Below are 26,709 nucleotides of genomic sequence, written 5' to 3'. Positions count from 1 at the left end.
CTAGTGGGAAGCAGCCGCATAGCACAGGGAGATCTGCTCGGTGCTTTGTGACCGCCTGGAGGGGTGGGATAGGGAGGGTGGGCGGGAGGGAGACGCAAGAGGGAAGGGATATGGGAACAGATGTATATGTATAACTGATTCACTTTGTTATAAAGTAGAAACTAATAAAAAAAAGTATAGACCATTTTGAAAACTGATTTCAGTGGACAAGTATTAGCATAATTGTTAGGAGTGTGCGCTCTGGTGTCTGGGTTCAAACACTGCTCTGACGTTTGCCAGATGTGTGATGTGGGGCAAGTGACAGGGCTCTGTGTCTCCACTTTTTCATTCAAAAAGTGGGTATAGTATTAGTGTCTGCCTCACTGTGTCATCAAGGGTATAAATGGAGTAATGCTATTTAGAACAGAGTTTGGCATTGTTCAAACAGGAAGCATTCAATGAAAGTAAGATATTTTATTTTACTACTATTATTGGAGTTGCTCACCCTACTTTTGTGCTATTTTCAAAGCAGCTAAATCCAAGCACTGGAATTACCGTTTTGCTAACATTTCTTCCTTCAGTACACAAGTATCTGTGTACTTTTTTCAGTTACCATTCTTTAAACCTAGATATACTCGTTATATCCTTTTTCTCTAAAGGCTCATACATTTTTAAAAGAAACTGTGTCATTTGGCCATATTTAGAGACCCATGCTGGTTTCTGTCATTGTTTCCTTGAGGCTCACCATGCACTGATTTAACTATGAAGTTTCAGAAGTAGGAGGGGATTGAGGTAAAATGTATTTATTTAATCTACTTTCTTCTCTATTTTGAAAATCGGAACAAAACTGTCTACCCCATGACTCTAGGACCCTCTGTTGTCCTGAATGTTCCTTGCTGGCCTTCAGGCAATGGCTCTGATGTCTAATTTGCAGGCTCTGATCCCAGGTGGGGCTGGCCTCAGAGGGATGCTGGAATTTGATGGCAGCTGTAGCTCAGGCTCCTTAACTCTTCTCTGCTCCAATTCTCCTCAAAGGAGGGGACAGTCGGAGGCATGTGGCTGTACAACCTCTGTCTTCTGCCAGCATCTTACCTCATCCCCAGGAAAGGAGATGCATGCTCTGATTATTCTATTCAGATCTATTCAGTTGTAGGGCTTTCTCTGTCCACTGGACTGGAAGCTGTTGACATGCTGATCTGATTTTTTATCCCCTCTGTGGCCTTACGTGGTAGGTACCCAACATAGCCAGGTGGTAAGAGCCTTGCTCTTGGGATCAGGTAGACCAGACTTGACTCTTGGCTCCACCCCTCTTTTGCCATGGTTACTTAACCTCTGTGAACCTCTGTTCTTTTCCATAAAGTGAGGATGCTGTTTATTATTTTGCCAAGTTGTGATGATGTATATACCTAACTCAGTGTCAGACGTATGGTAAGGGCTCGAAAAATTGTCTTTGTTTTGGTCGTTATGAATAAGGTTTGAGTCATATCTGAATTGCATTGTCCAAAATAAGAACAGAAAAAAAAGTGTGGGAGAAATGGGCATTTTAGGGCAGTTGCTTTTGGAGAGTCATCCTAGGTTGGCTGGAATCTTACCCCAACACCCCCATCTCCCCCCCATCACCATGTGATCACAAATCTGTGTGTTAGCTGTGCAGACCACCTTGGTCCCCAGCTCCTCATAGGTGGTCCCCAGCTGTGACTAAGGTCCTGGTTCCCCTAGTCCACCTTCTTCCATCCATGTAACCCAGAATCAGATCCTGATCTAGTTCTGACACCAGAGGCCAAGCCCAAGTCCCTTGGGGAGGGGGTCAGGTCTGGGACTCCCTCCTAGACCTCCAGCCGGTTTCTTCTTTGCAATCACCTTTCAAAGTCACCACTGCCAATCAGTCCTGGAACCGATATGGACCCACTGCACCCCTCTGTTACTGATCATTGACCCTGTCCAGGGACTGGGTTCAGAACCTCCCCTCAAACTACATTACAGTGGGTGGGATCACTGGCTCCACCCCTGTTTTCATTCTCTGGACCTCCAGCTGCCATATTGGAAACCTGGCACTAGCCAACCCTTTCCCAGACCAGGACTGTGATCTTCTGTATGCCCCAGTTGGCTGAAACATGTGAATGCAGCAAGGCAGTTAGAGCCAGAGACCCACAGATGTCCCTGATGGCTTCACTTGGGTGTGACAAAGACCAATTGCCCCAGGTATCTTTGACCCTCATCAGAGATTTAGAAGGAAGCCACTTTCAACGTAGTCTAAGGGTAGATTCTGAGCACTGTCCAAGACAGTGAAGCCCCCTGAGTGATTAGTGGTCTACTCTACTGGAAGTGTGCAAAGAGGTACTGGTGATGCCTTCTGAATTGTGTGGGAGGGTGGGTGAAGTGGAAAGAAATGAGTCTCACAGTCAGTGTGGGCATGTCCATGCTGTCTGAATTATGTGTGACATCGGACCAGGACAATAGCATTTTAGAGTAATTTATTTTGAAACTCTGTGTTGGTCTTCTGAGAAACTTTCCACACAATTGGCTGTAAAGTGTCCAGTTGGAGCCAGACAACTGAGAACTGTTATGACAGGGGGTTGGCTGTGGGCTTAAAGTCTGGACTCCCCAATGGGTAAATGATCACGGATGACTTTGCAGAGAGAAAGCAGGCTGTAGTCTGAAGTCAACTGTGGAAGGACCAGGATTCCCTCCAGCTTGTGCCAGAGACCACCTCTGCCCCACTCAGTCAAGGTGCTCTGACTCTGAAACCACATTACTAAGGGGGCTTGTCTCAGGGGTTGATGGGTGGAGGGCCAGAAGCCACTTGGACACAGAGGTCACTCTGTCCTCCCTCCCCATTCTGTAGAGGGAAGGTTGTGGTAATGGTAGTCTTGGTGTGTGTCTTCACCCCCACCTCTCGTGACTGTGGGCTTAGACTTGCCAAGAGATGTCCAAGGTGGCCTTTTGAGCAGCCCCTCTGGGGCTCATCTCATGAGCTCTGTTCATCTGGGAAATGGCAATAAAGGAAGCTCCACATTGCAGCGTGAAGTGCGGCCAGCATGACAGCTGTGCAGTGAGATGCGCCTTGGTGCAGGCTGTCTCTGTTGGTGGGTGATTGGGGGCCGGGGGGGCAGGTGGGCCATGGAAAGCCATGGTCACCACCAAGCCATGCCAGTGCTCAGTGAGCAGAGATGGAGAGCAGCTCTGTTACTCCAGAGAGGATGCTGTTTTCCGGCCAGCACAGGGAAACTTGCTTATGAGGTGAGAATTCACTCTCCCTGTGAGCAAAGGGCAGGCTTTGTGCTAGTGCCTGTCAACTGTGGAAGGACCAGGGCTTCCTGGTCCTTCCAGGACTGTAGGCAGCCCTGATGAGGTTAGCCATGCCCGTACCTGCACCCCCTGCATGGGGAAGGCTGTGCACCACCACAGCCTAGGGAAGAGGCCTCTTCTGAGTGGACCCCAAGTGCTGTGTGCCTGGTGCTCCCCAACGCAGGCCACAACCGACTGGATCAGGAACATAAGCGCCTAACAGTAAGCCTAACATAATAGCTGATGCTGATTAAGCCCTGACATGGAGTTTCTCAATTAACCTCACAGAATATAAGATAGCTACCTCTGTTATTCCTAATTTATAGATGAGAGAACTAAGGCCTAGCAGGGCTAGTACCCTAGCTCACACATTCGAGAGTGTCAGGGCCCAATTTCTGCCCAGACCTGACGGGTTCAGGGCTCCCTACCCGCGGTGCTGGGCTGCGTCCCTCAGGAAGGAGTACGGTTGCCTCTGAGCTGGCCCGACAGCACAGTAATGCTAATGCCTCCTTGAGACAGTGAAGGATTGCATTTCATTGGTCAAGATTCGTCATGTGATCTCAGTGGAAGTGGCTGGGAAATGTGTCTTCAGTGAGACTGGGGAAGAGAGGAGAGTTGGTGTGGTGGTGGAGGGGAGATGGCAGACGGGGGAGCAGGGGGATGGGGGAGGAGGAGGAAGAGCAACCTCTGCTGTGTTATACAGTTCCCCATAGGTGGGCATTTGGGCCAACACAGTGTTTCACTAATACAAACAATACTGCCATGAAAACGCTCAGACATACCTTGGGGGCACATAAGTTTGTATTTGTGGAGGAAATTCACCTAGAAATAGAATTGCTGGGTTACTGGGCACATACACTCAGAAAGCCAATCAATACCACCAAAGTGCTTCCCCAGAAGACTCGACCAAGTGACACGCCTACCAGTGGTGTACATCTTGTTTCCCCACTGGCAGGCCCAGCTGGATGTTATCAAGACTTTTGCCAATTTGACTGACCTCCTAGTAATTTTGATGGTATTTTCCTCATAAATTAGTGTGTGCTTTTCATATGTTTATTGACCAATTTATTTTGTCTTCTGGGAATTGACTGTTCATAACATTTGCCATTTTTCTATTTTTAAAAATTGATTTCTAGAGGCCTATTAATTATATGTGACATCTTGCCCCCCAGCCCTGTACTTATTTTTAACTCGATTTATAAGTGCATTTGTTGGCATTATCGAGGTTTTTAATTTTTGAGCTCATACCTGACCACCTTTTTCTTTCTGGTTTTGAGGATTTGCATCTTGACTTTTTGCCTGGGTTTTGCATATGTCCTCCCCACTCTAAGGTATAAAAACACTCTCATATTTTATTTTAAATCTTTGTATAGAGTTTATTTTTAGCTCCTTCCTCCATCTAAACTTTATTTTTGTGTAAGATGTGATATTGGTATTCTTATTTCTCTTATTAAAAATAACATCCTAGGGGCTTCCCTGGTGGCACGGTGGTTGAGAGTCTGCCTGCCGATGCAGGGGACGCAGGTTCGTGCCCCAGTCTGGGAGGATCCCACATGCCGCAGAGCGGCTGGGTCCGTGAGCCATGGCCGCTGAGCCTGCGTGTCCGGAGCCTGTGCTCCACAACGGGAGAGGCCACAGCAGAAAAAAATAAATAAATAAAATAACATCCTGGGGCTTCCCCAGTGGCACAGTGGTTAAGAATCTGCCTGCCAATGCAGGGGACATGGGTTTGAGCCCTGGTAAAGGAAGATCCCACATGCCGCGGAGCAACTAAGCCCGTGCACCACAACTACTGAGTCTTCTCTCTAGAGCCTGTGAGCCACAACTACTGACCCCGCATGCCTCAACTACTGAAGCCTGTGTGCCTAGGACCTGTGCTCCACAACAAGAGAAGCCAACACAATGAGAAGCCTGCACACCACAATGAAGAGTAGCCCCCGCTCACCACAACTAGAGAAAGCCCGTGCACAGCAATGAAGACCAAACACAGCCAAAAATAAATAAATAAATTTATTTAAAAAAATATCCTGTGAGCTCCATCTGAATTGTCCAAAATGTTAGTGAGATAACTCTTTTATTACCTACTAAGTGACTGTACAGACTTACCTTTATTCTTTCCCATTGATTGTTTAGTCTTTCCTGGCACCAGTTCTAAACTGTTCTAAAGATAGTAGCTTTATAGTATGTTTCAGTAACTGGTAAACCAAGTCTGTACATATTATTCATTGTCAAAATATCTTGCCAATTCTGAAACATTTTTATCTTCAAGATGAGCTTTGAAATCAGCTTGGCACAGCTCATTAATCAATCCTGTTACATTGGGATTGGGATAGCATTGACTAGAGGGATTACTTTGGAGATGCCTGTCATCTTTATGATATGCATCTCTTCATTCAGGAGCATATGTTCAAGTCTACTTTTGTGCCCATAAGTAAAGTTGATAGTTGTCTCCATGCAAGTGTTACACAGGTCTTGTGAGATTTAATTCTACATATCTTATGGGTTATGTGGTATTGAGAATAGGTAACTTTTTTCATTGTATTTTCAAAGAGGTTATGATTATTGTTAGCAGATGACTTCCTGGTGGTGGGAGTAGTGAGCTTCCCATCACTGGAGGAATTAAACAGAGGCTGGCCAACCAGGTAGGGACTGTAGAGGGCATTCACCACCAGGGACACACTCTGACCTCCAAGGTTCCTTCCCATGCCAAGAATGAGTGTGTCTATGAAGTGTCAGAATCAGGACTTGCTTTTGGATGACCCAAACCTTCCTGGGAGGTATACCTGCCTTTTTCAATTTCTCTTTTTGTTCCCTTAACCTTGAATTGTTATCTTTGGATTCTGGGCCTTTTCTGTACACCTGGAAAGAGACAGTACAAGTCTCTTTTAGAATCACAAACAACAGTGCTGGGAGACTCTTCTGTGTATTCCCAGGGAAAATTAAATGAACAGTCCATGACTATGTAACCCGTAGTCTCTTCCCAGCTGTTGTCTTGATGTCATTCTGTTATACAACCTCTAAAAAAGATGGAGAATTATGACAACTGGAAAAATTCTGCCACACAGTGAGGGGCTTTTTGTCATTTGTGAAGAACTGTGGAGATGCAGGAGTCCTTTATGGGCACCACGCTCTCTCTGCGGAAGGTGAAGAGAGAGGACTGCTGACCCTGCAGTAGTCTTGAGGCCTTATCCCAGCTACCACCCCCGCATGCTGTAGGAGCTTCTCCAGTCTGGTCCAGATGGTTATCTTCTTTTAAAAACTACCTTGAAAGATCCTTGCCCTTCTCTCTTTAGTACCTAGTATCTGAGAGTTCAGAGTAGGCTGTGTGCCGAGAGGAGTTCAGGGGAGTTGAGGTGCTTTACCTTCCATTAAGTGTGTGACCCTCATCCTTGACAGGCCTTGGCCCAGTGGCTGCCAACTGTACCTCAAGACACATAGCATCAGTTTCCTTGTTCTACATTTCTTTCCTGATCTCAGTCTCCACACTGGCACCAGCCTGGGGGGAGTTACCAAGCTCTAGGTTGAGTCAGGACATGCTACATCAAATGAGCTGTTTGGGGTGATTCAGGGTTTGGGTTTGCATCAAGTAAGAATGATATTCCAAAACAAGTTGCTCTGTGGGAGACCCTGCCCAGGAACAGTCTATCCTTCTGTTGTGCCAAAGACTGAAGTGTGTCTCGAAGTCCTCTGACTTCACGAAGAATCTGACTGGCTTATACTGTTACCTCTGGTGGCAGCAAACACCTTAGAGCCTGCCTGGCAGGCTGTGACCTAGTGTATGGATCTTTCAGCAGGATGACCTATGGGGATTCTTTCTCTCAGGGACTACCTGAATCCCGCAGAGAAAGAATCCCAGTCTGGGATGGGAGCCCTGTATAGAAGCCTGGTAGATCCCATAGAGAAGATCTTCTTGGGGCCTCAAAAGCCCTAGGCAGGAAGATGTCTTCAGAGGGCCTTCAGGTCAAATGTTCTGGACAGTGTCTTTTATGCACTGTACAGGTGTGCACATGGTCACTCTTTCTCTGCTGGAAGGTGGATGGATGGGCAGGGATTCCTGGGTAACTAGTATTTAATGCATGTGGAGCATACTAAGATACACTATGGCTTCAACGTATATTCTGCCGTTTGATTCTCCCATAAGTGGGAAGAAGGCAGGGACCCTGCATGTCCCCACAGCATGGTGCCTGGCCCTCTCCAGGCCCGGGGATGCGTCTCCACCAGTCTTGTCAGTCAGTGGCTTGTATGACAGCTGTGCAGGTGCCCAACTTCCCTGCAGACTTTGAGCTCCTCAGGGTAGATGCCAGGGAATTTTTCATACCATAATCTTACATACGGGGCTTAGCACACTGTAGGGTCTCAGCAACACAGATGGATTGATAAGTCAAGAATCCATGAAAGTCACAAAGCTGGCACTGAGCCCGATTTTCTTTGTGAGTCCAGTGCATCTTTCACCACTTCTGAAAGCCCTGAGGCCACACTTCAGGGCCAGGAAGGAGGTCTTGATGGACAGGTCTTTAAGAGGACATGACCTCTAGCTCTCCTTGACTTGAAGTGTCCCCAAGGAATCTGGAGGGGGTGTCATGTCCAAGTTCCCCTCTCTCTGACCTCACTTTGGGCCACAAATGGAAGATTTCACCTTCTATCCCTCCATTGCACAGACAGTGACACAAGATGGCTGTTAGCCATTCCTGCTGAGATACACAGCCTCTTGGGGTGCAGGGCCTTCAGCCGTCCTCCAAGGGCTCCTGCAGTTGCTAGATGCTCAGCCTTTGGCTTAGGCCAGGTAGAAGGGGTGTCTCTTTTCCCAGAAAGTGAAATTCACCCCCTTCTCTCCCAGACAGTTAGCTTCATAGAAGCAGGAGAAACAAGAATTACATTCTACAAACATTGGTGTTTGGTGAAATGTGTAACACTGGGTTCTTTAATGCTCCTGAAATCCCTCTAAGTGGGGTCTCTCCTTGTTTAGACTAGTCATTTCTTCTTATTACTAACTGTTATGATTAGGAGAATTGCCTGAGTGCAGGACCAGTGTTTCCAAGACCCTAATGAGCAACAGACTCAGACGTGCTCAACAAGGCCTTGGGAACACGGTTGCCCTGTTTCTATAGGGAAACTACTGAAACGGTTGAGGAACAAGAGCTTCCTGCCTCCACAAGAGACCTACCCCCTACCCCCCCAGCACCTGGCTACATTTGCATCACACTTGCACCTTGCACCCTTAGGTTCCTCCACCCTAGGGGGAAGAGTTATTAAGAGTGCACTTTGGAACCATTCAAGCCTGTACTCAAGTCTTGATTCCAGCATTCACCCACCACATGATTTAGGCAAGTTATTTAATGGCTCTGAGCTGTAGTTTCCTTATATGTAAAATGGAGATAATAGTTCCTACCTCATGGGATGTCGGGAAAATGAGATTTCATTAAGTTATGTACCAAAATGCCTATGATAGTACTTTGCATAGAGGGTTTGTTGTTAAAATGAAATTCACAATTCCATATAGAACTCCACTGAAAAGGAAACTACAGCCATCTCTCTGATCTTTCAGATGATCTTTGTAGAAATCTATTCTAGGCAAACTACCAAAATTACTCACTCACTCAGTGGCATGAAACAAACGAGTTCCACCAAATCAAAGCCTTGTCCTTCTGACATCCATGCAGATGGCACAAGTGTCTATCCCCAGGAAGACTCTGTCTCTGGGGTTCATTTTAAACTGGTTCAAAAGGTGATGTAAAGTTGTCTCTGGGAACGTTGAGATGCCAGGGCAGTTAGGAAAAGTAAAGCAACATGACTGCTCCAAGTTTCAATGTCCTCTCCTCCTTTCTCCAGGGGGGACAGCCTACCTTTTGAGGGGAGTAACCAGCGTACCTGAGCTTGCAAAGGGACAGACATGACTCAGTTTTCCAGTCCTGTGCCTCAGGCCCCCAGCACAGTTCCCTCTTTGGAAAAGACATCTCAGGACTTCAGACACTACCATCTTCACATTGAGCAAAACAGTGTTCCAATTGTCTGGTGCTCATCCCTCACAAATTATACATAATCCTTGATCAGTTTTTCCCAAAGATCCCAAGCCCCTCTAAGCTTCCACTCTTGAATGGAGGGTGCCTCAGCAGTCTGTTCGTTTAATGCCACTGCTTTCCACCAGGTCCCTGATAACTTACTCTTGGTTTCCTGATATGGCCTCAAGTAGTCATACACCCCACCCCCTTAGTGACAAAACTTTACAAGCCCTGGTGTCAAAGACCCTTGTTACTGTGGTGTTATTCGTGCCTGACAGAGAATCTTTGGGAACTGCCCACTGACATCCAGGGAACCCCAGTAAAAGTGGGAGTGATCAGGCTCATGCCCCTCTCCAAGGTGCTGAACCTGCATGACACACCACGTCACAACCCTTTCCTCTAGCATAGTGGTCACTCTTGTTCAATCTCTCCCAGGAAGTCTACAACAAGTAAAGGGATGGTGGAAGAGGAATTGGTGCCTCAGGAGGGAAAGAGAAATGGAGAGAGAGAGAGAGAGAGAGAGAGAGAGAGAGAGAGAGAGAGAGATGAACTTAGTCTGAAGAGTGTCAAAGCTACAAGTGGCAGCCAGAGAGAATAAAGAGACGTTTTTTGTTTTGACATTGTTTTCAATAAACAAGTTACCAAAGAAGGAACCACAGCTGAACATGAAGTTGACCTCATGTTTATTTGGTAACTCTACAGCCTTTCTGACATTTTCAAACTTTCCCTTTTTTGGCTTATGTTACCCTCCAAACCATCCTGCTTTCAGCCCTGTATGCTGTATTGAGGGCAAAGGCATGACCACCAGCCTGACTTAGTTTCCTTCATATTTTGCTTTTATAAAAAACCTCTTCAGACCTTCATAGCCCCCATTTCCATGTCTGCCTCTTCTCCCTGATTCCTATCTATTTCTCTATAAAATCTCAAAGACCTTTATTCTTCCCTAGGAATACTTCCAATCACTCAGACATGGTTCCTTAAAATAGCTATGTCACAGTGAGCAGTGAGTAAAGAGATGTCCTGATAGTGCTATCACTTTTGATAACCAGTCCTGGACCACTCCTCACATGTCTTCCTTCCCCCTCACAATACACTTTTTTTGCCATCCCTATCCATTATTTTCTGATCTCCCTTTCTCTCCCTTCTTAATCCCCAGCCCACATTAAAATATGCAAACCACATATTTCCAAACTACAATCTTGACTCTTCTCAGCCATGAGAACACTGCCTCTGCATTCAAGAGTCTTGAGTATCAAATGTCCTTTTTGGGTCATTCACAAACCCTATCTCAACCCTTTCTCCTAAAGGAAGATTGCATAGAGAACACAGTTTGCTATAGGAGTATAAAGGTGGGGTTTCCCTGCCAGGAGGAAGGAGAACAAGCAAGACCAGATACTGGTCGAAGCCAGACAGCCTCTTGAGAGGCCAGAAAGCAGATGTATAGATGTACACAGAGGTTTTGAGCCCAGGAGGTAAAAAGAGCTGGAACCATTCTGGAGACACAGCCCTATACCCAAGACTAGGACTCTACCTAGGATGTGATTGCAAGGGTTAGGTGTCGTAGAGGGTATAGACTAGAGCAGAAAGCCTTCAAGGTGTTTCTCCCCAAGTACAACTCCAATCTTGTAGGCAGGTTGCCCAGACACCATCTCTAAAAATTTTGTTCTTCATTGATCTCATCATTCCTCAAACATCCGTTTGTAACTCTTTGTGTCTGTATCACTTGCTTTGACACTTAACTGTATGTGCCCACAATTCCCAGTACTCTGTAGGTAAGGGGTATTGCCTCATTAATAAACATATGGGTTCCTCTTATCTTCATGGATGTCAGCATAGGTCTGGGCATCAGGGTTTCTGCTCAAGGAAAAAGTGGCTGAATTAGATTAATCTTAGTTCAACGAGTGGGTCAACCAGATCATCCAATAATGACAATACTAATACTAATAGCAGTTGACATTAACTGAGATTTTCTGTGTACCAACCATATAGCTAAACTCCTTGGACTTACTATCTCATTAAATCCTCAAAACTACCATTTTTCAGATGAGAAAATTAAGGCTTAGAAGTTCACATCCCTAAGTTTTGCCAACAAGAGAATATTTTTTTAACTTTATTGCTATGAATATTTAGGAGGTTTGTTGGTTGATTTCAGAGACCTCTCAGAGTCTCTGGAAGCAAGTATATGTTCAAGTACATGTTCATTTTTCTCAGGAAAATCTTTGTTGCTCTCATCAGATTCTTCAAGGGGTCATGCACACAAAAGGGATGGCCTCATCTGTGGCCTTATGCAGAGCAGTTCAATTCCAGCCTGCACGAGGAGCCTCCCAGGAGAGCATTGCCTCGCTGTGATTGTCACCCTCACCTGCTCCCCATGGGGAGGGGTACAAGGACAGAGACCCTGGCAGCAACGATGCACAGTTAGCTGGACACTGCCTGCTCTATACCTTGGACCAGCCAGAAATTCACATCTAAATTCTCAAACCAGGATGTTGGCTTTATTAAGATTCCTAATAAAGAAATTGGCTTCTGGGGCTTACCTGTCTTCAGCAGATTTTCCCTTTGATTACTCAAGAGTGCTCTTATTTCCAGCTTTATGCCTACAAATAAACTCAACTACTCTCTCCCACCCACCCTGTCTCTCGATTCTTTAAAAAAAATCATCTGGCCCAAAGCACATTAAGAAGCAGGAGATTCTATCTCAATGTGACAACACTTGGGCTAGCCCTATGGCTCTAGAAGGATCATTTCTGCTTAACTCTTTGAAGTCCCAACGCCATCCATGCTCCATGCAGTCTGAGCCAACCTCTCAGGCACATCCTGGAAGACCCTGGAGACCCATCCCTACAACCCAGAACCCACCCTGTTCCTTCCACTCAGACAGAGGATCACAGCTCAGCAGTTTTCCCATCCTTTAAAAGGACTGAGTTTTCCTAGCCCTTTCAGCAGGAAGCTTTCATCAGTAGTAACCGTGGCAACAGATCAGAGAGGCTTCAAAAAGCCTGTCTGTATGTAATTAAGAAAAACGAGGACACGGACGAGAGAGCAGGGAGTTTAGACAAGGAGACCCTGGTTCTGAGCCCTGCCAGTGTACTTCCCGGGGGCTTCTGAGGACGGAGAAAGCAGATTTTCTTCTCCCTCTGGCCTCCCTCTCCACTCCCCCTTTAAAGTTTTGGTTTGCTGGTCTCAATTGGCCTCCTTCCTGAGGATGTTGCTGGGGACCCCAGTGCTGGCCAAATACTCTCTGCAGGGCAGGGCCCCAAACCCAGGGGATGCAGCCGAGATGGGTAGGAAATGGCCCTAGCGCTTCCTCTAGGGAGATTTATTTGGAGGCCAAATCTGCTCTCTGGTCAGACTCTTTGTTCAGCCACAGGAGAGACTAGGCTGCCTACTTGCAGGAATGCATCCTTGTCATCAGGTCAATGGAGCACAAACTTGGGGACAATCATTGTTTCAGCTGCCCAGACACTGGGTCTGGCTTGCCTGGCCTGGAAGAAGCGTCGTGGGAAAAGGGACAGGAGCAAGCATTGTGGGGAGGCAATCTGAGCCTGGGGACGGCTTTATTTCCTGACACTTATTCTTATCTGGAACCATCTCTTTTATCTCTGTGTTTCCTTTTTTCCTGTCAGTTTTTTCTCTCCATGTAAACTCCATGGGAGTAGGAGCTTGCCTGGTTTGCTTTTTCCTATTTCCCAAGTGCCCAGAACAGTGCCAGAGTATTTATTAAAAGAGTGAGTGAGTGAACAAATGAATAATGAATTGGATTCTAGCCACCATTTGTGGCCCAGACTTGGGCCACTTCCACAAGTATGTGCTAGGAGCCCAGGCACCGTGCAGGTTCTCCGAGCTGTCTGAGTCTGCTCTCCAGGGAAGGCTCTTAACGTCTGTTCCTGCTCCTTGGAAGGAAAGGATTCAGATTTATGCAGCCTTGGACTCAGCAACCACGGCCCCCACAGAGCCCTGTTCATGCCCCACAGATGCATTTGCTCTGGAGTGCAGCCATGAATGAGGGCTGGTTGCTTCCTATGAAGCCTGTTTCTAAATAAACTTGAAAAATTCTTCTTGGAAACCCACTGCTTTTCTTCTTGAGTGGGAAGCAAATGAACAGACATGGAGAAAGTACTGACCAGGGTTGTTTTCCCCCAGCTGCCATGGACCCCAATGGATCAGGGAGGGGGCAGCTCCTTACCCGCCACCCTTATCTCACCAAAGCCTCTTCCATTCAGGGGCACAAGCAGGGTCCTCCCTGCTGCTACTGCAGCTGCATCCCCTCTCAGCCCCACCACAGGGCATTATGTCTCATGGTGGAGAGGCGTGCACACATGTGACCTGAAGCCCTGTACACTGAGTAGAGGTTGAAAACTGGTGGAATGGGGCCCCTCCCATGCAAAATGCTGAGCATAAGAATCATGGAGACTAACCAGCCACCAGCCCCTGTTCACCAGGAGGCCACAGCGTGGTGAGGACACATAAGAAGAGCCCATCACAGTGCAATGGTGGATTCTGAGTTAGGCATCCAGAAATGGGCTTATGGAAGCCCAGCACAGAGATGCATGACTCCTGGTGGAATGTGCTGGATCTGGAGGGTGAGCAGGAGTTCTTCAAGTAGACAGAAGGAAAAGAATTCCAGACAGAGGAGAAAACACAGTGCAAAGGCTTGGTGGAAGTAAAGAGAGCTTAGTGTGCACAGGGCATCACAGGAATCTTCCTGTTCATTACAATATGAGGGTCAAGGTCCAAGGGGCCAGAGATGAGATCAAGAGCAGCGAGACCACATGGGGACCTGAAGGACTTGGAAAGGAGGGTGAACTTTTGAATATTTGGGGTTTGAGTAGAAAACAGTATGATCCCATGTTTGTTTGGAACTTACACGCTGGCCGGAGAGAATGGATAGGAGAGATGGAAAGTGATGTTAGAGAATTGTTAGGAGTCTTTGCAATAGGGCAGGAAAATTGACAAGGCTCATCATTGTGAGGCAGTGGAGATATAGAGGAAGGGAAAGATCAGAGGAAAGGAGATAAGCTGACAGACTGTGTGTTGGGCTCCCACGTGTGGTGACCACACAGGGAGTTGACAGGGAGGTAAGGACTGAATTGTGCTCCCTGGATTTTTCAAGTAGGAGCCCCCCTGCCCAAAAAGGCAGGCATGGTGGTAGAGTGGGAGAGCAACCAGGCTGCAGTTGGCTGAGCAGGGAGAGAGGGAGGCCCACAGGGTGACTCCGCTTTGGGAAAACTTGGCTGGACAGTAGATAGAGAACATGTAATATAGAGAAAGAAATGCCAGGTGACCATATTTTGGTTTTAAAACGGCAATGGCTTATACACGTTTAAGGGGATAAGGTGGAGTTAGGGGAGAGGGTGAAGTTGAAGTTCAAGGGAGAGAGGAGGAACCTGAAGTAGGAGGTCTCCAAAGGGTGGCAGGGGTGGGTTGTCACTCTCCCTGTCGGTACCTGTCTCTGCTCCTCCGCCCAAGGCTGCTTTCTGAGTGATAGCTTCAAGATGTCATAAGGATTCAGCAAGATAACATGGTTAAAGGATTTACCCCATGCCTGACATAGAGCACGCGCTTGGTGAATGTAATTATTATGATCATGAGAAACAGTGGCCTGTGGCTGAAACTAGGCTGTCTGCTGTAACAATGAGACAGGCAGTGATGGCACTGACCACTGGGAGCTTGTGGTCTGAGTCTCATCAGTGCAAGCAAACTGACGTGTCTAAGACAGGCACCGGCCGATATGGCCATTTAATGGCTACTGCAGTGTGAGATGAGGCTGGCCGCGCCCTGTAGAAGCCCACCTAGCATGGTCCCGACTGCCCGCTCAGTACTAGCTGTGTGCTGATTTGCAAAGAGATGTATGTTCATCCTTGGGCATATAGGGTGGGGAATTCTTGAACACTATTTGCAAGACTTTAGTAAAAATGCTTCATGAATCCTGCCCTGTCACAAGCATGCATGAAAGTCGTGCTTTAGCTCAGGCCTAATGGGCTTTATGTAGTACAGTACTGATTTTCTTTCATGTTTTAATACAATCCGATTTAATATTTGCTTTCTGCTCTAGCTGCTTGCTGTTGACTGATTCAACACAGAATCCTTCCCTGGTGCCCCCCGACCTTGTTGTTATTCCCTCATTCTGTGTGTTGGCATTTGATTCCTGTCTCCAGCATGAATTGCCATACACGTCTTCGTTCAGCTGGCGACAGTCATGTGTGTGAATTCTGAAAGCATTACTATCCAGAGCGGTGGCTCCAGCCAGCCCACCATTCGGGGTGGGGGGTGCTTCCAGGAGGGATCCATTTCCATCAGGTGGATACTGAAGATAAGCAGAGCTCAGCCTGGGAGCCAGAAGCTGTGATCTGCTCTGTTCTTGGGCAGGAGATTCTCCAACTTAATCTCCAAATGCTCAGGACTGCGGCCGGCCATTAATTCGGCAGCATTTTTGCCCTCCTACTAGGGACCAGGCTTTCTAGAGTTTTGCAACAAGGCATTTCAGCCTTTTCCAGAGTGTGATCAGCAGCCATGGGCAGAATTGGCCAGAGGGAAGAGGCTGCCCTCCTTGAGTCCCTGTGAGCCCGGCTGATTTGTAGGAGAGGCAGTCTGTTCAAATCTCCTGTTGTCCGTTTATAGATTTGACTGCCAACCCTTGGAGCGTCATATCAGAGTAAGGCCAGCTCTTCCCTTAGTAGGAAAAGATAGTTTCACTAACAGGCAGCACAGGGCTATAGTTAAGAACATGAGCTTTGGAATCAGGCAGATGTGGTGTCCATGCCAATTTTAGTTCTCATAGACCACATGATCTATGGCCAGTCCCCATTCTCAGCATTAGTTTCCCTTTCAATAAAATTGAGTTAATTATTGTACCTTCCCAATAGCATTCTTGGGGGGGGGGATGTTAAATGCATGCAAAGTCGCTAGCAGAGTGTCTGGGACAACCCCCTGTGCTCTTCTAGTGTCATGGGGTCAAAAATGGTGGCCATGTGAATTTCCTGACTTCATGCAGCAAAACTTGTGCAATGTGAATATTCATCTCTCCAGGTCTTCTGGCAGCCCATCCTACAGAAAAACACTCCCAATGCCATGCACACACCACATAGATCCCAGATTGTATGAGCTTTTATGCAGGATGCCTGGATATGTTGGGTCTTATGAGGGGTCACTCCTATCCCTCAACCCTTGAGTTCTACACCAATTAAGAAAAGACAAGGAATCCAATAAGTGTCCAATATACATACATGCTGTTGATGTTAAAGCTGCCTGGAGGCTGCAGCTTGGTCCTGAGAACAGAAGGGCTTGTACCCAAGTCCTCCATCCTCCTCTCCCTTGGCACACATGATTCAAAGAAGGAAAACCCCAGTGGGGATGACTAAAAGGGGAGTGGGAGACAGGTTGTCGTCTCTGTCTGTCATTTTTTCTCAGAATGGATTGAGGCATGGAGATTTGGGGTTGAGGGAGAAGAAGGGATGTGTGTATGTGATGAGAGTAGGAACACACCAAAGACAAGTGGAGAGATGCTGGGGAAACTTCTATCCAACCTCACTGTCCTTTCGTTGTCTCCCTATAGGTGTGCCATCAGGTCCCCGCAACGTCATATCCATTGTCAATGAGACATCCATCATTCTGGAGTGGCACCCTCCTCGGGAGACGGGTGGGCGGGATGATGTCACCTACAACATCATCTGTAAGAAGTGCCGGGCAGACCGCCGGAGCTGCTCCCGCTGTGATGACAACGTGGAGTTCGTGCCCAGGCAGCTGGGCCTGACTGAGTGCCGTGTCTCCATCAGCAGCCTGTGGGCCCACACCCCCTACACCTTTGACATCCAGGCCGTCAATGGGGTCTCCAGCAAAAGTCCCTTCCCCCCACAGCACGTCTCCGTCAACATCACCACAAACCAAGCTGGTAAGTCTGCAGGCGTCTGTGCTCCTGTCTGTCTGTCTGGGGGCCTGGCTCTTTGCCACTTCTGTGCAGGAACAAAGCTTCGGCCACACACATCCCGTTAGTCTGCCCTCAGGCCTCCTCCCAGGAGTGAAGATATCAGGCGCTGGGCATTTGTGACCATGGAGGAAAAGGCTGTAGTGTTTCACCTCTGAGAATGAACTGGATTCTGAGGGGTTTTCTTGTGCCCAGTTCAAAAGCAAAGATGTACATCCAAGCCAGAGTACGACCCAGTGCTCTGAATCCAGCTGGGGCTCAACGAATGTCCTTGGAAGGATGGATGGACAGATGGATGGATGGGTAGGTGGGTGGATGCGCAGAAGTGCTGCACGATCTTGAGAACACCAGTGCTGCTTTATTAGCCAACCCAGTGAGAGAAACTTCCCAGAAATCGTGTGATAGTCAGTACTGCCTTCATAGATTATTGTTCAGTTAAACCCATGTAATTCAACAGTACGTTCTCCTTTACAGCTTGGTCAGATGAATGCTACACTGTTATAGAGACTTCAGAGAGTTGGCAGGAGATCACTCCTGATGGCTGGTACATCCCTGTGGCATGCATAGCTCAGAACACATTTTCTTCTCTTCTCTTTATTTCTGTATCTTTTGCTCTTCTGACCTTTTCCTTTTATTACTTTTCACACCTCTTGCAACAATCCATTTCTTTTCATATCCATTTAACCAGTCCATTCATGCACTCACTCATTTATTTATTTATTCGCTCAATTATTGAGACAGTTATTCAACATTTACTGTGTGCCAGGCTATGGATTAGACACTGTGAGGGATACAATGATACTTGGACACCATTGTTCCTCCCATGAAACTCAATCACTGAAGAATTTCCAGGACATAGACACAAAGTACAGAGCTGCAAGGTGGTATATTCTAAGTATTGTGTGCTGTAAACATGCAGTAAATACCAAAGGAGCTAGAGAGAAATGAGCAATCTCCCCCTTGAAGGGAAGGGGCAAGGCTGCAGAGGGGACATGGAGATCACGTCTATAGGCAACAATGGGGGTTGTGGGCAGTGGACCATGATCTTACTTGGAATTTTGGATTTTTCTCAATTAACAAATTCTAAAAGGACAGCTTGTTGGTGGAATAGCAGGAGCTGAGCATTTCTCTTTGCTCTCTCTCCCTCCACATAGCCCCGATTCTTGACCTCTTCTATTCTCCATCCTTCCCTACTCCTCATCTCCCCATCCTGAGACTCATTCTACCTCTTTTAATACCAGGCATCTTTGATGGCAGATGATTCTTGGGTTTAAGCTGTCAGGACGGAGAAGAAAAAAAGGTGTTGTCAGAGAGCATGGCTATCCAGATGGCTGCGTTTTTGCTGTGAGCGTGTGTGTGTTCGTGTGTGCGTGTTTGTATGTATGCGTATGGTCACGTGTTTACATGCCTACGTGTGTAGTGAGAAAATAAGAGTGGAAGTGTGGAAGCCTCCAGCTGGTGACCACAGCCCCAGTGCTGTGGAGACAAAGGTTGTGACAGCCTGTCTTACTCAAGGAGAAGAGAACGGTAATTTCTGCATCATGATGAGCACATAACATGAGCAGCCTTTGTTAGCAGTATTTCCCTTGGAGAGTTTAAGGCAGAAAACTGGCTGAAATATTTTAGTGTCCCAGCTTCTGGGAATAATAATCCTTCCAGTCTGTCATGTTGCGCTGGGCTTGGCTGTCTTTTCCCTCTCTCTAAGCATGTGTGAACAAACCTGCCACTTATATTGGTTTGCTTTGATTTCTGCCCCTCCCTTCCCTTACCCTGCTATTCCCAAACCTGCCCATCTGCTTGTCTTGCCATCTGCACCTTTTCAGGCTGCCGTGGAGCTGAGGGACCAGGGCTTCTACAAGGGACCCTGCGTTACCAATATTCAAAATATTTATTTTTGTCCTTACCCGTTGGCGCCTCCAGGAGCATTTCTCATGCCCTTTGTTCACCCTCTCATGGGCCCTTTATTCTTACTCTTCCCTGATTTTGTAGTCCCAGCCCCATTGTCACTGTCCAATCTATGATTTCTCTTTGTGAATTCTGGAATTTGGGTGTCAGAAAGTTTACAATTAACAAGGTAAGGTTGCAACTGCTTCTTGGTGGCATACGGTTATTATAAAATAAAGCTCAAGTTAACCAGTGGTTTCTCATCCATGGGCTGTGGGGTTCTGAGGAACACGGTGTTGTTTGGTGAGTCCACATATGAATACAAATTACTTTCCACAAACAGATATTTGTTTAAAAAGATGAGAACTTTCAAAATAAACTCTCGAACCTGTACCTCTGCAGGAAGAGTTTAGAAACATGAATGGAAGCCCCATATTTTATAAGGGATGAAAGAGAGACTAAATAACAAGCATCATAAAATCCCTAGTGACTCACTCAGATCCATTAAGAGACAAGGTGGATGAACCCCTGTATCACCAAGAAGTCATGATATGCCTGTCCCCTTTCCAGAGTAGCCATGGGCTCTTCCACTCTGGGCAAGATCCAGGTCAGCCTCCCCCCTCGGACCTCCAGGTATGGTGCGACCTTTGTCAGTACCTGTGGCTACATTTGTCCTACTGTTTGGATCATGAGTAGGTAGACGGCAGGTAAAGAATTTGACCAAGAGCCGTCCTGGAATCAATCGTTAAATCAACTGCTAAGTGTTTACTGAGTATCTATTCCCTGCCTGGAACAGCCCAAACTGAAATGGTGGGGGGACTATTGAGTGGGTCCTGATTGAGAAATAGTTATTATTCGTAGTTTGTGTCTCTTTTAAGTTGACAAACAATTTTGGGATACACAGACTCATTTGATCTTCATAATTACCCTGTGGCTTGTACATTATTGTTCCCATTTTTCCTATAAGGAAGCAGAGACTTGAAGGGCTTGGGAAATCTAGGATTAGAAGGAGGGTCAGCAGGCCATCCATTCTGTTTCTCTCTTCTGTTTCCTGCCCTAAAAGGTGGGCAGTCCCTCTGGGCTCCCCATATCATAGCCTCCAAGCACAGAGGGGTTATTCAGAGACAGCCAGTGCCATCCGGCTGAGTGGATGGCATCTCAGTGTGCAGGCTGATTACCCTTCCACAATTTTCTCTGTGACGCTGAGCCATGAAAGGCTTCCCCCTGCCTCTGGAAGGAAATGGGAGATAGGCATGTGTTTGTTGAGGGGTACAAGTTGTTCCAAGGTGAATTGGATCCTGACAATGGATATCAGGGTCACATGAGAGAAGGGTTTGGACAAGTTGTCTGCCAAGAGTTTGGGGCTTGATCTGAACGTGAGAATCTATCTTGGGAGGCTGCTCACTGCTCTGGGCTGGTTCCTCCTTTGTTTAGGAGCTATGGATGGCATCTGTGGCTGGGTGTGCCTTTCTTACTGTCCAGTAGAGGCAGGATTGTCATGCTCTTCTTCCTTGGGGCTGCCCAGATGTGCCACACTGGTGCTGCATCGTGTTGCTCTCATGAGCCCTGCCCAGTGGAGGCAGGCAGCTCATCTTAGCTGATTTAGCTACCCGACAAAAAGAGTCATGGTTGGTATCAGTCTATCAGAGAAAGCCACTAGTAGGCTTCTCTTTTTTTTTTTTTAACATCTTTATTGGAGTACAATTGCTTTACAATGGTGTGTTAGTTTTTGCTTTATAACAAAGTGAATCAGCTATACATATACATATATCCCCATATTCCCTCCCCCTTGCATCTCCCTCCCACCCTCCCTATCCCACCCCTCTAGGTGGTCACAAAGCCAGTAGGCTTCTCTTGACCCTAGGGTTTTGATTTAAGGAGATTTTGTAGTCATCTTTTGGTCTATTGGATACATATTAGGTACAGTTCTTCCCTCGGAACCAGCATGACTGGGGGGCGCCAAAGGGTCTATTGCATCCTGAGATCCAACGATCCTTCATCTCCTTCTGTGATGACCCCAGTCAAGTATATAGTCAGACTACTCAAGGATCTTGTATCATTCAGAGAATATCAGGATGGGATTCTCACAGTCCATAGGCTGAGGCAGAAGACTACCATTTTTGAGCACCTCCAGTGTGCCAAGCCCCTATCAAGTTCTTTACAAAAATGATGTGGGTCATATGAAGAAACCGAGGTCAGAATGCTTTTGGAATTTGCTCAGCATCTCACAGCCAGCAAATGATGTTTCTGGGTTTCATAGTCAGGTTTGTGGCCATTTTATCCTCAGACTGATCAAAAGTTGCATTATGGTGAGCTGTGTAGGTTGTAAGCTCCCTCTAAGCTATTGCCACTTAGCTGGGCCACTTTAGGTGTCAAAAAAATGTCCATCACCTTTGGTCAGGGTTGGTCATGAATTATGCAAGCTCAGGTTTACGTGAGGTCTTTAGGGATGCAGCCTTGCACTGAATACAGCTGCCTTGAGTTTAAAATAGACCAGATCAGGTAGAACTCTCTCTGTTCCAGTGGCCAAGCGATCTGCAGAGAGGTCGTTATCACCACTAACTTCTGCAATCACTCTCCGGCACCTGGCCCCACGTTCAGACTGATGGCCGGATCATCTGGCTGTCAGAGAGAATTAAAGTGAATGACAAACTTTACTTCTCTTTTCTGCCAACTAGACTCTGAGTGTCAGAGTTGGGGAAGATAACCTCAGAGGAAATCTTGGAAAAAATAAATAGGACAAATCAGACCAGCGCATCTCTAAAATCAACTTGTAGTGTGGTAAAATGAAGTCAGTAAATTTGGGAGCATCTGAGCCAGAGGTAACACACTCAAAGACCCATGAGGCCAGGCAGGTAATGGAGAGGAGAAACATGGAGCCAGGAGTCAGACAAGAGGGAGTGGTGGGGACTATATAGGGAGTTGCAGAGAAGAACAGGGGGGGCAGTCCCTACTCAGCTCCAGCAGGTGGCGCCACACCCAGCACTGCCAGATGTTATAAACTGAAAATCCAGATTTAAAATGTTGACAATTGGGCTTCCCTGGTGGCGCAGTGGTTGGGAGTCCGCCCCCCAATGCAGGAGACACGTGTCCGTGCCCCGGTCTGGGAAGATCCCACATGCCACGGAGCGGCTGGGCCCGTGAGCCATGGCCGCTGAGCCTGTGCATCCGGAGCCTGTGCCCCGCAGTGGTGAGGAGCCCGCGTACAGCAAAAAAAAAAAAAAATTTTGACCACTAATTAGAAAATTTTAAAACACTTGAGAGCCAAACAAATCCAATTCTGGATTTGGCCTTATGGCTGTGGCTTGCAGCCCTCTGATTCAGAGGGCTAATCTGACTTACCCAGGCTTGAATGGTGAGTGTGCTGTGTGGTACCATCTCATCCCCCCTCGGGGCCGTCACCTTCCCTGCCTCCTGGGCTCATGGTGGCAGCCGTGCAGTGGGGAGGGGAGACGTGGGGTCGGCCCCTCTCTCTGCTCCTCACATGACTCACGCAAGTTCATTGAATTGCCGCGATCCTTCCTTTCTCCACAGTAAGATGGGAGTACTGGCACCTGCTTCCTAGTGCTGTGTGACAAGCAAGTGAGACAGAGGAGAGAAAATCACTTTGCAAACCGTGTGATGGACTGGGAGATGAGCATAATTTCTGAGAATATGTCCTGAGCCAGACAGCAATTTGCTGGGCTTTTCTTTTTTCCCTAGGCTGTTTCCTTTCAAGGCCCCTGGTCCCTTTGTTTGGGACTGATGTCATCTAGATCAGATAAATGACAGATATTGGTTTGGCCACTCTTCAAGGAAGGAGAAGGCACCAGAAAGGAGAGCAGTGAAATCTGTGTTCCGGGTGGTTAATGAAGAGGGCAAGGATGGCACAGAACCTCTATACCCGACACAGGCTCAACCTGCCGCTCAGAGGAGCCTGACTATCTTTCCTCATCATGTGTTTGGAGAAGCAGCACTTTTCCCTTCCCTGTATGATGCATCAGCAGCATTTATATTTGACATTTATATTACGCACAGTTCATGTATGGCCTGTGGTGCCAACTGCATGTGAAATACTAACATATCCACTGTGCCCACAACACAGACACAAGCCGTTACTTAATTTTATTTAAAAAATACTACACTACTCTGTCAGTCCTCACAAGCCCCTATAGTTTGTCCATTTTTAAGACATTTTCAAAGTTCCTAGACAATTAAACTCACTCAGAGATGCTACTTTCCCCACACATGAATTACCCAGCCCACCAATTCCTCTGAACACATCACCTAATTTGCATTATTCCTTGGTTAAGTATAGTATTTGCATGCATAAAGAATAATCTTTGAATATGAAAAGGAATTTTATGATATTGCAATATATTGAGCTCTTTGGAGGAAAGATATTATGTAAATCTCAAAATTAAATATTAAAACAATATTACACTGCTGCCTGTAAAAATTTAGAGTGTTAAGATCCATATGCTGAATCTAGCCCATTTTAAAGGGCTGGTTTCACTGGAAATTAGCAGGTGAAATTTGTTCCAGAGCAGAGAAAAAGATTGAGTCAGAACATCAAAAAGATCGGAATGACTTTAAGGAAAACTTTCATTGAAGTTAATAAGGAAAAGTTAAAAAAAAACTTAAGTCAATGAAAATTTCACTCTTCTTAATTCAATTTCATAGTTCATTTTATTGCTTTCTTCTCACTGTTAATTTCCAAAAGGCTGTTTCTATTGTTTCTTAAGTCCTGGCATTGAGGAGGAACTTCCAAGTGGCCTCAGAAAGGTCCTGCCATCAGCAAACAGGGGTTGTAGTCTCTTGAGTTGAGCAGGTCAGCACATAACATTGCCCTTGACCAAAGTCATGGCCTTCCACTCCCAGCAGCCTTGGGTTCTCCACTAGGTGGTGAGCTCTGCAGAGAATCAGACTTTCCAACCTACCCCACTCTCATGAGGGAGGGACCCACAGCACTAGGCACAGAACCTTGATAAATATTTGCCAGGCTCCTTTAGTCCCTACATATGAGCTTTGGTATATAAATGTTTGGTTGATGTGTAGTGATCAGAATATATCCTGGTGGTCCACGGGTGGGCCAGTGCTCCCTCCAGGTCAGCCAGGGGACCAGGTATCTTCCTCTCCTGTGGCTCTTAGAAGGAAAACTTAAGGGGATGACCTTAGGATGTTACTAGAAGCCCTGATGTACTCAGAGGAAATCAGTGAGATTCAAAGGGGGGTTTGTTTGTTTGTTTAAGCACATTAACTTTGGAAATGTATTCATTCATTCACCACAATCTTCGTGACTGCCTTCCACATGCTGAGTCCTTGGCTTCTGCTTCTAGGGGCTCCCATTCACTTACTCAGCAAATATTTATTGAGGTCTTCTGTGTGTCATTCACGGCTCCAGGCCTGAGGAACACAGGGGCAAACAGCACAGACAAGAGTCTGTGCCTTGGGGAGCTCCCATTCTGGTCCCCGGCACTCACTGAGACCGGGCTCGGGTGCCTAGAAAGTCACCAAGGGGGATCTCAGCTGGGCTCTGGGTACCACAACCCACTGAGGTGCCAGCTCTCACTTTGCAAAAGTTAGGATGTGATCACATGCCATTGCTAGAAAGCATTTCAATCCGAGGAGGTTGTTGCTATACAGCGACAGTACAGGCTGGGATATTTGATTACTTACTATCTGACCAATTTGAACTTCTTGCAGACAGATTTCACATGCTGGGCCACGTGGTGGTTGGGCGTAGGAATGCTCCCTGTTCCAGGTCCTGAGCAGTGCCTAAGATGCTGCTAAAAGCTGGAGAACAGCTGTGTGGCTCTGAGGATGACTAGAGGGCTCCACGGGCCCCAGGGACCTATTTGCTCATTTTACTACCTCTTGGGCGCTCTAAATACACGGCTTGTTCAGTGAAAATGGGACTGCCAGGCGGTGAGATGTAGTAAGTTCCTTCCCCTGTTCGTCCAAATGAGATTGTTATCACCCTCATTACAGAGGGAACCTCTGGTTGGATTACGAGATAGTTTCTGTTCGCCTTGTGGCCAAGGCACAGGGGGCAGGAGGGAGGAGGAGACCGGTGATGAGGCTGTCTTCGCTCCTCTGGCAAATGTCAGTTCCATGAGACGACTATCATCTCCAGGAGAGCGTGCCCTGTATCCACCTGAGTGGCTACTGTTCCCCAGTGTCTAGCTAGGTGCTATTATTTCTCTAATAACAGCAGTTGAGAAATGTTCATTGAATGATTTAATAAATTATCAAATAAATGTATGAATGGATGCCTGGATCCTTCTTAAACTCATCTCAGACATCAGCAACTGGTGTGGCTTGAACTTGGTCTGTGATCTTTCCTTCCTCCGGCATCTCTGGGCGGGCACTGTGATTGCAGTTAAGACCCCACGTTCTCCCAGATGCTGGTGAGACCTGGACTTCCTGGGTGCACTGTCCTCCCAAAACACGGCCCTGCGGGAGACACTCTGCTATGCCCAGGCTGGGCTGCCTCTCCCGCATAGGCAGGGCCCCAGCTGCTCCAGCAGGCACCAGTGGGGGTGTCGGATTGGCAATTCCGACGCTGCTGCCCGTCCACCTGCATGCCAGCTCTGCGCCTATCATTTTCACAGCACCATCCATGTTAAACAGGCAGGAGCACCAGGGGTTTCTGAATGCAGCAATTAACAAAACAGTAATCAAGCTAAGTGTTTAATTTCAGAAAATTAACATCTTCTCTGAGCGGATGTGAAAGATGGGGAAAAAAGGCACATTAAATGTTCTGGGTAAATAAAGGCAAAGCCGGACTACAAATATTTTCCAGTGCAAGAGGGACTTTTTGCCAACCCCCCAGGCCTTGGGATCAGTTTCCTTCTGAGAGCTGAGCCGCAGTACAACCTCAACCATGGAAGTGAGCCCTGGGAATTTGAAGTGTGTGTCTCTCTTTTGCTTCCTTTTTCTTTTCTTTTCTTTCTTTCTTTCTTTCTTTTTTTTTTTCTGGACAGAACAAATGCTTTATGTATCCAGAAGGGCTCAGGGGAGCAAGCAGGCCCCTGTGAGCCCGTCTGCCCCATAGAAACCCCTGATGTGTTTCGTGTCCTTCTCTGAGCGGCACTAGCTATAAGGATGGCGCGTGAGTTCTTGAATGTGTAGGAGTTTTTTGTGTGCATGGGCCATATGTCTCCTGATAGACTGAGGGCTCCCGAGGGAAAACATCAGGTCTCAGTGCTCCAGTAATCCTTGCACCTCAGTGCGGTGTCCTATGTGTCCCAGGAAGTCCTCTTAGGCCTGACATAATGTTCACAGTCTGGGGCTTCCCTGGTGGCGCAGTGGTTGAGAGTCCGCCTGCCGATGCAGGGGACACGGGTTCGTGCCCCGGTCCAGGAAGACCCCACATGCCGCAGAGCGGCTGGGCCCGTGAGCCATGGCCGCTGAGCCTGCGCGTCCGGAGCCTGTGCTCCGCAGTGGGAGAGGCCACAACAGTGAGAGGCCCGCGTACCGCAAAAAAAAAAAAAAGGTTCACAGTCCGGTGGCACCTCATAACCCAGTGGGCTGGCATTTGTTCACAGGAACGGGTTTGCGTGTGGGTAGGGAAGCTTGTGAGGAGGTGGGTATGTGGAGGGCTGGTTGGAAACAGGGCCTCCTGGTGTCTGTTTTCTCATCTGATGCCCTAGA

The 26,709-nt window shown here is 47.2% G+C and overlaps 1 protein-coding gene across 1 annotated transcript in view; it reads left to right on the top strand.

Moving 5' to 3' along the window:
* EPHB1 (EPH receptor B1) overlaps positions 1-26,709 on the top strand; it is a 298,646-nt gene that overhangs the window by 160,673 nt on the left and 111,264 nt on the right. Inside the window, exon 5 of the mRNA XM_060098903.1 lies at positions 16,822-17,157. Within this exon, the coding sequence (XP_059954886.1) occupies positions 16,822-17,157 (336 nt within the window). The remainder of the gene's footprint in view (positions 1-16,821; positions 17,158-26,709) is intronic.

The sequence above is a fragment of the Mesoplodon densirostris genome, chromosome 5, assembly GCF_025265405.1.
Source record: "Mesoplodon densirostris isolate mMesDen1 chromosome 5, mMesDen1 primary haplotype, whole genome shotgun sequence".
NCBI lineage: Eukaryota > Metazoa > Chordata > Mammalia > Artiodactyla > Ziphiidae > Mesoplodon > Mesoplodon densirostris.
This window is presented reverse-complemented; position numbering and strand designations above follow the sequence as displayed.